We start from the raw sequence: 12,400 nt of genomic DNA on the forward strand, positions 1-12,400 counted from the left end.
GCAGTACAACCCATTTTCAATATACGGGCAATTCTAGCAAATCCCATGCTGCACCTACTGCACCAGTACCACAAGCCAATGCAAGCCCTAAGGGGTTTGAGAACAAACCATACCAAAAAAGCAAGGCACCGGTAAGAGAGAACCCTTATGTTAAAAATGCTAACATCAAATTTTTTAGATGTTTCCAGTAGGTACATAAGTCCAACGAATGCCCAACTCGGCCACAATTACAATTATTGGAAGGCGACGAAGAAGACGAAGCTGACAACACTAATTGTATCTTGGAAGAAGGTCTTGAAGATGTGGTAGGAGATGAAGGAGAACCAGTGCTATGTGTGATACATAAATTACTATTGGCACCTAGACAGCCCGCCAGCTCCCAAAGGAATGCACTATTTAGAACGAAATGCATGATACAAGGAAAAATCTAACTTGCTGATTGATAGCGGGTGCACAGAAAATGTGATATCTCGCGCGGTGGTACAGGCATTGCACTTGAAGACTTCTAAGAACCCCAACCTGTACAAAATTAGTTAGGTTAAAAAGGGCATGAAAATTGCGGTGACGGATATGTGTAGAGTGACTTTTTCAATTGGTTGTCACTACGCGGGTGAAGTTCTTTGTGATGTGGTCGAGATGGACTTTTGTCACCTAATTCTAGGGAGACCATGGCAATTTGATGTGGGGGCTATGTATGATTGCCGGGTCAACACGTACTCCTTCAACTGGAAAGGAAAATGATTGCGACTACTTCCCCGCACGACGGATCAGGAGTTGGTTAAATCGGTGCCAAAAACGGCACTATATGTCATTACCGAGAAGGCCTTGCTCAATGCCTAACGTGAATCCAATTGCATAATGGCCTTAATCATTCAAGAACATCACTGTGTCACGTAAATACCGCCCATGCCTAAAAAGATCAGTTCTCTATTGCAACAATATTCAGATCTCTGTCCCTCTAAGTTACCAGATGAACTTCCACCCATGAGAGCCATCCAACACCAGATAGAGCTAACGTCGGGAGCCTCCTTGCCTAATTTGCCTCATTACAAAATGAGCCCAAATGAACATCAAGCCTTACAGCAGATTGTTGATGAGTTGCTAGCTAAGAAGCTGATTCAACCAAGTGTGAGCCCCTGCGCAGTGTTGGCTTTGTTGGTGCCCAAGAAAGATGGCAACTGGAGAATGTGCATGGACATCCGGTCCATTAAGCGCATCACTGTTAAATTTTGTTTTCCCATGCCGAAAATTGAAGATATGCTGGATAGATTATCTGGAACCACGGTATTTTCAAAATTAGACTTACGTTGTGGCTACCACCAAATAAGAATTCGTACTGGGGACGAATGGAAAATGGCTTTTAAGACCCGCCAGGGCTTATACGAATGGAAGGTTATGCCTTTTGGTTTGTGCAATGCCCCAACGACATTTATGCGTTTGATGAATGAGGTGCTTAAACCATTTCTTAATAAATGTTGCGTTGTGTATTTTAATGACATACTAGTGTACAGTGCCAATAGTGACGACCATCTCAAACACTTAACTGCTATGTTTGATACATTGAGAAATAACAAACTGTTTTTGAACCACCACAAATGTGAATTTGCTACAGAGTAGGTGTCATTTCTCGGTTTTATCATTTCGGCAATAGGTATTGGTGTGGACCCAAGAAAGGTGTCTGCCATAGAGAATTGGCCAATTCCCCGATCACTGTCTGACATTCACAGCTTTCACGGGCTGGCGAATTTTTACCGGAGATTCATTAGAGGGTTCAGCAGTATCATGGATCCTATCACCAATGTACTGAAGCTTCCGCAGTTCGCTTGGGCAGACGGATAGCAGCAGAGCTTTGAGGCAATCAAAACGGCATTAACATCGGCTCCTGTACTGGTGCTAACTGATCTTAATAAACCATTCATGGTTGATACGGATGCCGCTACGATAGGCATCGGAGCAGTTTTATCTCAAGACAACAAACCGGTGGAGTTCTTTAGTGAAAAATTATGTCCTTCACGACAGAGATGGACTGTTTACGAACAGGAGTTGTATGCTGTTGTTAGAGCCTTAAAATAGTGGGAGCATTATTTACTACACCAAGATTTCGTCCTCTGCAGTGATCATAAAGCTCTACAGTACATCAATTCTAAAAAAATATCAATCGGATAATATTCCTACAGATCATAAAGCTCTACAACATTATTTACTACACCAAGATTTCGTCCTCTGGATAATATTCCTACAGAGATTTACTTTTGTACTGAAGCATAAGAGCGGAGTGCAAAATCGAATAGCTGATGCACTTAGTAGAAGGGCTGCTCTTATAACCAGACTACAAACATAATTTTTCGGTCTTGAATGCTTGAAAGAATTATATCCTGCGGATGACTATTTTAAGGAGCATTGGTCCAACTGCTGTAAGCAGGAACTAGCAATTTAGTATTCTATACGCCATTGGTTTCTTATTTAAAGGTAATTTACTGTGCATTCAAAGCTCATCCTAGAGGCAGCAGATTATTAAAGAAACTCATACAGGCGGTCTATCAACTCACTTGGGCCGTAATAACACGGTCATTCAGCTGCAGCAACGATTTTTTTGACCACACTTAAGGCGGGATGTCTCTAAGTTCGTTGAGAGGTGTTCAATTTGTCAAACTTACAAAGGGGGAGGACAGAACACCATATTGTATCAGCCATTGCCCGTGCCGGGGTCCATCTGGGAAGGTTTGAGCCTCGATTTTGTGCTTGGCTTACTGAGAACCAAACATGGAAATGATTCTATCATGGTCGTAGTGGATTGCTTTTCAAAGATGCGCACTTCATTGCCTGTAAGAAAACTTTTGATGCTCTCAATATTATCAAGCTTTTCTTCAAATAAATTGTGCGTTTACATAGTATCCCGTGAAGCCTTACATCAGATAGAGATGTTAAATTCATTAGTCATTTTTGGCGAGAACTTTGAAAAAGGTTACATACGTAGATCCAGTTAAGCTCCTCATACCACCCACAGACCGATGGCCAAATGGAAGTGGTGAATCGCACTTTGGGTAATCTCTTGCGTTGCTTAGTTCAAGACAACCCGAAAATCTGGGATGAATTACTCGGCCAAGCAGAATTCGCTTTCAATTCCATGACGAATCGCTCCACTGGTATGTGCCCATTTAGTATTGTTTATACTACAGTACCAAATACCATTCTTGATGTTACAGTGCTTCCAAAATGCAAAAGTAAGTCGACTTCTACACTAGTATACAACTATACATAATTCCTATCTAGTATTCGACCAAAGCTACAAGAAGCCAATGCAAAATATAAGCTGGACGCGGATGTCCATAGACGAGAGAAAATATTCAAGCCTGGAGATTTGGTGCTCGTTCGGTTGAGGAGAGAATGCCTACCAGTGGGTGAATATTCCAAACTGGGCAAAAGAAAATGGGGGTCATTTCCTATTAGCAGAAAGATCATTGATAATGCATATATTGTTGATTTGCCGGAGGAGTTCAACACATCTCATAATTTCAACGTCAAAGACATCCATGCCTATTCCCCTCCTGATGATAGTGTGACGCAAACTCACTCTGTTGGTACAGATGTTTTTCTTGGTGGGGGCGAATGATGTGGAGCATCTATCCTTATAGTGTTCCCGGAAGTATCTTATCCTATTAGTATCCTTTTAGTTATTCCGTGGTATTGCTGTGAGCTCCACTACCCTTTCAGTTTTAATTAGTTACATTAGTACATAATACACTTTTTATATTTTCATACTTTATTTAGCATAGGGATACAGAGAAGGTATATACGAGCTTTTCTGTAAGGAGGAAGATAGAAGTTCATTTTTAATCAATACTATCACTATATAGTTATATGTCTAGTATTTTCCTTGCTTGTCTTATCTGTTCTTATTCCTTCGCAGGTGCGCCAGCATCACTCAACATTTGAGATGAGTTTAGAATTGCTAATGACTCTAAGAATGAGACCAGTTTATAGTCCTATTGATATCAAATCCAAGATGAGTTCAAGAGGACTTACAACTACAAACTTGCAATAATATCAGGATCACATTTTAATTTGATTGACCAAAGTCAATTAATAAGGGATGTATAACTACTAGCTATAATTATATCATCATCTCATTTCAAATAATAGGATATTATCCAATGTTCTTAATGCATTATGCATGCTAGGCAAGTGGTAGCCATGTAACCACATTAACTATTTCAAGCAATCCGACTAACTAATTTGATATGGCCCTATTGGGAAGAAATTATTACGTGGGAATTCGGCCGTAGAATTACGTCCGGATTATGAGTATATTCACTGTGTAAAAAAGTATAGTGTGTACTTTTGTTCACACTGTGTACACTTACATGTCCAGATGTAACTCTATGTCTATAGGGAGCGAGGGAGAGTTTATAACTTTCCAAATTTATTAATTGAACTTCCCATATACCAATGATTCCACACATCCTTTATTAAGTTATGATAGAAGATTGCGCTCACAATCATAATGAAGGAGAAGAAGATTTATTGAAGGAAAGTTATATTTCGTTTAAACAAATTATGAAATTGTAAAAAATATAATTTATTTTCATTTTAAAAAAACAATACAAATAATGGTACTCTTCCAAATAAAATTCTAAATTTAATTAGATGTAGGACTAAAAAAAAAATTGTGTATAAGATTGTCAAGGGTTTCATAATATATTTTTATTTCATTTTCTTCAAATATTGTAATGATTAAAAACTAATGTGTAAAATATGTAAGTAATAATAAGAATTTAGTGTTACACTTGTGAATCTCCTAAGAATATAATAAAAATTAGTGAAAAAAAATTAATTTATTATGAAAAAGAGAAAACTTTCAATCCAAATAACCACTTTAATAAAATAATAAAAAATAATAAATGGAGGATAAATAATAAAATAAATTAAGTTGAAAAATAATAGCTAAAAATCTATTAACATTACAATTAAAATATTAAATTCTAATAAAATTTTGGGATTTTTACATACATGCCACTTTATAACATGTATATTACATATTTAACACTCAAAACTTAAATATTACACTCCTACCACTCAAATGCAAACTTAACCTCAAAAATACCACTCCCTCTCACTCCGTCTCTTCTCCGCTTCATTTCACGCTACCCTGCCATAAAAAAAGAAAACTTTCAATCCAAATAACCACTTTAATAAAATAATAAAAAATAATAAATGGAGGATAAATAATAAAATATATTAAGTTGAAAAATAATAGCTCAAAATCTATTAACATTACAATTAAAATATTAAATTCTAATAAAATTTTAATGTATTTTATATTATTATTCTTAAAAATCTGATTCATGTTTCATATATTTTATATTTTTTACTCATTATTTCATTTAAAAAAGTAGAATTAACATAAATAACACTCACTCTAATTTTTAAATTAAATTAAATTATAAGTAAAAAAATAAATTATAAGTAATAGTAATTTATTAAAAATAAAATATATTTGTATGATATATTTTGATATAATTTAAATATTTAGATAGTATATAAATAAATATAAATTTTTAGATATTAAATATATAAATAAATTAAAACTCTCTCTCTCTCTCTCTCTCTCTCTCTGTCTCTTTATATATATATATACATATATATATAATTCACAAAAATAAAATAGAAAACTTAAATAAATAATATTCAAATTTTAACCATTTATAAAATATCTCAAAATTTAAAATTCTGATATAAAAATTGAAATTCACAATCCTAATGCATGAGAATATGACTAAAAATAAACCGAGCCGAGCCGAGTTGAATAGATGCTTGTTATTGATTGAGCTCTTTTATTATTAGGTTGTTCAATCTCTATTTGATCTTGATTCTAGCTTTTATATTTTTGTTCAAGCTTTGTTCGTTTAAAATCATAAATGCTTATGTTTGATTTGTGTTTGGTTCATGTTTGATTAATTTGATGCATATCAAGCTTTAAACAAATGAGCCTTATCAAGCTATTAATGACCTTTTCTTTCTAGATGATCATTAGCTTAATATACGAGCCAACAATTACTGTAGAGTCTTCTTACAAAAATATCTTTGAGTGTTTTAGAGTTGCCAAATAAGTGCGTTTACAAACATATCTAGCCATTGTTATCGAGCTACCAATGAGCCTCTTCAAGAACAAACAAACCTAGAAAATGGTTCTTCTTATAAATAAGTTTGCTCATGAACATTTCAAACAAACAATCATATAATTTTGAATAACCAATGTTTGTTCATGATAAATTTATTCTAATGAAAGAGTGTAAAATAAAATTTGAATTTATTTTTTATAAAACATGAATCATTTTTTACAATAAACTAAAAATTATATGAATGTAATTGATTAAAGATTTAAGCCAATCTTAGGAAATGCATTTAATTCCAAACATTATTTATAAATAAACTTGTTCATGATATCTGTCAAACATGAATCTTGCATTTTGAAGAGCTTTTTATCGAGTTTGTTCATAAGCTTTAAATAATATTATTATTGATGAATATAAATAAAAAAAGAACATAGATATTCAAACTTGTTTATTTAACTATTAAGTTTTGATCATATGGTTAGGAATGCCAGGGGCTGAAAATTTGTGAAGGTAAACGTGCGAGGAGAATACCAAAAAGGTTCAACATGTACGAATCGAACTTCGGGTTTAATTGTGTCGCTTCGTGTTCCGCGGTTCGTAGGTTAAATTTGATTTTTTTTTGTTTGATTTTAACCCACGAAACACATAACCTGGGACAGTACTAAACACCGATGCATGTAGGACTTTCTTATTCCCCACGCACATTTATCTTACCAAGTTTCCCTGATGCTCTGCATTTCCCTCCCTAGTCCCAGCGCCCAACCTTGCTAACGGGAAGAACCGAGCGGGAGGGAGAAGAGCTGACTACGATGCCCTCCATCTTCTCCTTAAGCCTACTTACTATCATCTAATTGTCAACCTACCATGGCGATTCCAAACCCTACATCATTGTCGTTTCTACCATCCAAGCCCTCATTTCCCGCTTCCCTCCATCGGGCCTATAACTACCGCCTCCCCATACTCCGCCTCCGTGCTGCTGCTGAAGCTTCAGACGCTGCAGCCTCTCCTTCTCCGGGCTGGTTCGTTCCCCCGGGCCCTCCCTCCGGCTGGGATGGTATGGTTACCGGCAGGAGCCCTGGGGTGAGGACTAACGCCCAGGAGGATGATAAGGGCGTCGGTAGGATGAAAAAGAAGCGATGGTGGTGGTGGTCTCGAGACAGGGAGAGCTATCTGGTTGATGATTCCGACGCTCTTCCACTTCCGATGACCTATCCAGATTCGTCGCCGGCTACTCCGGAAGAGATAGACCGGCGCGTCAAATGCGATCCGATTGTCCAGGTTCGGGTTTCTTTTCTGAACCTTTGGCCATTTTTTGGGCATTTTGTATTCTGATACTCTGGCTTTGTTGTGTTCTGATAGGAATGCAAGGAAGTTGTCTACGAGTGGACAGGGAAGTGTAGGAGTTGCCAGGGGACGGGTTTTGTTAGTTATTACAGCAAGAAGGGGCGTGAGACTATCTGCAAGTGTATTCCTTGTCTTGGTTTAGGTAATGATGCCGTCCTTTGGCGCTTCATGCTCTTATTTTGCTGCGTATCTTGTTTTATCATTTTTGGCTAGTGCTGTTTGATCATGTTAGGCTACTGAAAAAATAAGTGTTTACTTGTACTGCTCCTGCTCAGTTGGGGACTAGGTTATCTTAAGTGGCTTAAAGATAATTATGTTAGTAGTTTCAGCCTAGTTGTCTTAGTCTGGATTTACCTAAAAACTTTTTGATCAGCAACAAAATTAAATATGAATCAATCCTAGATTATGGTTTAATTTGGTTCATTCATAGGATATCTATTGTTATAGTTTAACCCAGCAAGATAGCAAGTTCTGAGGGTTGGATATAGATTTGTTGTCATGCTTATTTTAACTATTTATGGTCTTTAGTCTAAACTTAAGAGTTATGATGTCCGTCTTGTTGTTACACTACTTGATCCATTTATAAGCTAGACTTACATTTATTGTTAAGATATTTTGAATTGATGATCTTTATAGTAATTTAACTACATATACACAAATGTTAAGGATATGATGTCTTCTTGTTTGGCTTAGTTTCTCTCCATATCCCCACTTCTAGTTGAGGGGGCTAGTTTAGAAATGCCAGAATTATAGTTAACTGTGCTACTTAGTACTTACTATGATTGTTTCATTGTGAAGTAGGTTGCTAAAGGTTGACTATTTAATAATTTATTGTTGGTTATGCAGAGCATTGTGTTTTGTCATTGATTGAATAGTTAAAAACTTTGATAATGTTGGTATATCAATGGTTTTCCCGCGCCCCTTGGTTCAAGACTTTTGATCAAGAACATATTTGGCCATTGGTATAGTGGGTCCATCTTGTTCCCTAGTGTTACACTTTTGTTGACCAATGGTATTATTAGGGGTGTAAGTGAGTCGAGCCAGCTCGAGCTTAGCTCGTTAACAAGCTTGCGAGTCGAGCTTATCGAGCCATGAGTTTGAGCTCGAGCCTATACTTGAGCTCGTAAATTAAACGTGCTTAAGCTCGAGCTCAAGCAGTGGCGGAGCCATAAACTTTTCATGGATGGGGTCAAATTTAAAAAAGAAATCCCCTCAACTTTTTTCATCCGGGCCTGAGAACGACATTGACAGTTTTAAAAATTTTAATTTAAAAATAAAGTACTAAATATAAGATGAAGTACACTTTTAATTTATAACATCTATTATTCATATTTTAAAAAATATTGAATAATAAGATTATAATCAAAACAATTTATTTTTTTTAATATAAGTTATTAAAGTATCGTTCATCAACTGATCTCCAATTCGATTGCATAATCAATTTTTTATGATAGCAATTGCAGAAAATGCTATTTTAACTCCAGATGTTGCAATGGGTAATTCTAATGTCAGCTTCAATAGCCTAAAAATAAGGGTGGTATAGTAATTTCTTCCTGTTCTGAATCATTATTTCAGCAAAATTTCCTATATCTTTTAACAATGAAAATTGAACATCAAACTGCATTTTCATAATATAAGTTTCTAGCTGATTATCAAGAACATTCAAATCTGAAGGAGTGAAATCAGTTGGATATTATTTTGTCATTCTAATTAACTTCTCTTTTGAATCCATAAAACGAATTTGATTGATTCAAATAAGCAATACACAAAAGTAATTCAGTATTAGCCTATGTGAAATGATTATTCAACTATTGAAGTTGCGTATCAAGTGCTGCGTAGAATATATCAACTCGATAATGATGTAAATTTGTTATTTTTTAAAGTCCACATCACGGTCGTCCACAGGCAACCCATTTATCATTTAGATTCAGAGTGATAAATTTGTGTTCAACACAAAATGAAATTACTTTTTTAATGAAGTCATTCCACTTATTATCTCTCATGTCTTGTAATCTAATTATTAATATTTGAATTAAAGACATGACATTCATGATGTCTTGATCTTTTCTTTTCAAAGCTTCTGATAACTCGGCTATGATTCCAAGTATGTCTTTCATTAAGTGCCAACAAAAAGAAAAATCAAAAGATTGTAATAAATCTAATAATGCAAATACCTCTCCTATTTGTTTAGAGCTCATGTCATCTTCCAAAACTATTTCAATTACATTAATAACTGAGGAAAATATTATAATCAATCTAATCAATGACTCATAATGAGAACTCCATCTTATTTCACTAGCACGCCTTAATAATATTTTTTTATTTAATCCGCATCCAGTGAATATCTCACCATTTTGTAATACACTTAACGTCATCTCGCGTTATTTTTTTTCTAAGTTGATCACGACGTTTGCATGAAACACCAATAATATTCACCACGTTTGAAATTATAGTAAACAATAGTGCAATATGAACATGATTTTTTGCAATTGCTGCCAAGACTAACTGAAGCTAGTGTGAGAAACAATATATAATGTGCAGATTTATTCTCATTTAGAAAAAGTGCTTTCAGCCAATGAAATTCTCCTATCATATTTCTTGCTCCATCGTAACCTTGACCACGAATTTTTGAGTGAGACAAACAATAATTTGAAAGGACTTGTTCAATTCCTTATTTTAAATATCTAGTTGATGTTTCGGGAACATATACAATACTAAAAAAATATTCAATAATTTGGCCTTTTTCATTCACATATCGTATAACGACAGCCATTTGTTCTTTCCCTGATATATCACGAGCTTCATCAACAAGAATAGTGAAGAAACTATCACCAACCTTTTCTTTTATATAGTTTGTCATTGCACTAGAGATGTCTCTACAAACATCTTTCTGAATTTCATGGGCAATTAATTTCAAATTCTCAGGAGCATTCTTCAGTACAACATTATTTATATCTTCATTATTCTTTGATAAAAAGCGCAGTAGCTCGAGAAAATTTCCTTGATTTTTGGAGTCGAAACTCTCATTATTCCCTTGAAAAGCTAATCTTTGCCTTAGAAGGAATTTCACACAATCAACAGAAAAATTAAGTCGGACACGATATGCATTTGTAACTCGATCAGAATGCATCTGCAATGCAAATTTAATATGTTGACATTGTCTCATTAAATCCTCATTATTTTGTCTTGTATTATTATGAGCACTACTATGTCCTCTTATATGAAGATGAAATCTATCATATTTTTTTCAATTTGAGAATCCGCTTCTGTGAAATGCTTCATCATCTTCTTTTCCTTTTCCTTCTACTCCAAAAAGATAGCAATATAAACAATATGTTTTATCCTTCTAAATACTATACTCTAGCCAACTAGAGTATCTATCAAACCACCTCGGATTAAAACATCTATATTTGATCCCAAACTTACTTTTAGGGAAGTCATGATTGCGAGGCTGCATAGCCCTTTTTGCAAATATGCTCTTCGAATTTGATCAGGATTATTAAAACTAAATTCAAAAATAGGTATACGTAAACCAGGATTTGATTGAAGCTTCTCTAGTTCTGTTAGCTCACTGTCTGATGATTCCCTGAATGTTCAATTTTTTTTTCATCATGATTCTTTTTTGAATCCTCTATTGGTGTTGATATGCAAGATTGTGAGGACTTCTTAAAATGCTTATCTATAATCTTTGTGCAAAAGCAAACTATCTAAAACATATAGAACTCATATAATATAAGCTGTTCTACATAAAAAAATTAAAAAAGGGAAAACATAATGTGTAAACAGAAAACTAAACGCTAAAAAAGAAATGAATTTTGTTTTTTTAACCTAAGCAGAAAACAAATTTTATTTTTTACCTAAACATAACACAAATTTTAAACTAAAGCATTCAAAAACATTTGGTAGCAAACAATTTTTTTTTAACCTAAACAACAAACTAAAGACTAAAAAGTAATAACAGAATCTTAAAAACTAAAAAGCATCAAATGAAGTCGAAATCCAAATACTGAAATACAAACGAAATCTTATGACTTATTTAGAAAACTAATAACATCAAAGTATCAAACGAGTGATATATAGCAAAATAAAATGAAATCCTTAGAGATTTTTAGATGTACTTACCTTCAGGACTTCAGCTATGTTACGGGCTGCCGAATCGAAAACAAAAGAACTGAAGATGGGAGCGAATATGCAAATGCACGGTTATGGGTTGTCGGCTGGACGAACTGTTTAGAAAAATAAAATGAAATCCTAAGACATTTTTAGATGTACTTACCTTCAGGACTTCAGCTACGCTATGGGCTACTGGATCGAAGACAGAAGAACTGAAGATGGGAGCGAATTTGCCAATGCACGAGTACGGGCTGCCGGCTGGACGAACTATTTGGAGACAATCTTGCGTCGAGCGAGAGCTTATGAGCCCGCAAGAGCTTCTGAGGCTGGAGGCAGAGGTGACGACTGACGAGACGTGCTTCCTTCTCCTGTTCTCCATGCGTGGCCTTTTAAACCCGAACAGGAACATGTGAAGTATTAGGGCAATCAATTGTTGAACCGCCCAAAATGCCCGAACAAGTGCATGTATTAGGGTTTTTTTTTTCGGAGGGGGCACGTGCCACCGTAGGACCCTGCCTAACTCCGTCGTTGAGCTCAAGCCTGACTATGCTCGAAAGCTTGTTGAGCCGCTCGATTAAATTATAATGTATTAATAATTAATTTAAATTAGTATTATATAATATATTTTTAATAATTTTAAATTAATTCTACATTTAAAAATAAAAATTGTGAAAAAACAGAAATTTTAATTTATAACTAAGAAGTAGAGCTCAACAATCGAGTCGAGCTCGAGCAATTGAGTCAAGCTCAATTCTATGAATTTTTTAATGAGCCAAGCTCGAGTTTAGTTGCTGCTAAATAAGCTTAGCTCTATTAGGCAGATACTT

General features: G+C 34.9%; 1 protein-coding gene across 1 annotated transcript; it reads left to right on the top strand.

The window, feature by feature from the left end:
• Positions 1–6,795: 6,795 nt before the first annotated feature.
• Positions 6,796–11,986, top strand: LOC110092526 (protein disulfide-isomerase SCO2). The gene is made up of 4 exons (XM_020817113.2): positions 6,796–7,394; positions 7,476–7,646; positions 11,589–11,662; positions 11,743–11,986. The coding sequence occupies exons 1-4, from the start codon at positions 6,981–6,983 to the stop codon at positions 11,984–11,986; spliced, it is 903 nt and encodes a 300-aa protein (XP_020672772.2). The 5' UTR covers positions 6,796–6,980.
• The last annotated feature ends 414 nt before the right edge of the window (positions 11,987–12,400 follow it).

The sequence above is a fragment of the Dendrobium catenatum genome, unplaced genomic scaffold (assembly GCF_001605985.2).
Source record: "Dendrobium catenatum unplaced genomic scaffold, ASM160598v2 fragScaff_scaffold_249, whole genome shotgun sequence".
NCBI classification, from domain to species: domain Eukaryota; kingdom Viridiplantae; phylum Streptophyta; class Magnoliopsida; order Asparagales; family Orchidaceae; genus Dendrobium; species Dendrobium catenatum.

Excerpts from the sequence above, each read along its gene's own strand:
- LOC110092526 (XM_020817113.2), top strand. The coding sequence starts at position 6,981 with ATGGCGATTCCAAACCCTACATCATTGTCGTTTCTACCATCCAAGCCC. Across the intron at positions 7,647-11,588 it reads TCATGCTCTTATTTTGCTGC|GACTTCAGCTATGTTACGGG; the intron begins GTATCTTGTTTT and ends ACTTACCTTCAG. Across the intron at positions 11,663-11,742 it reads AGCGAATATGCAAATGCACG|GACTTCAGCTACGCTATGGG; the intron begins GTTATGGGTTGT and ends ACTTACCTTCAG.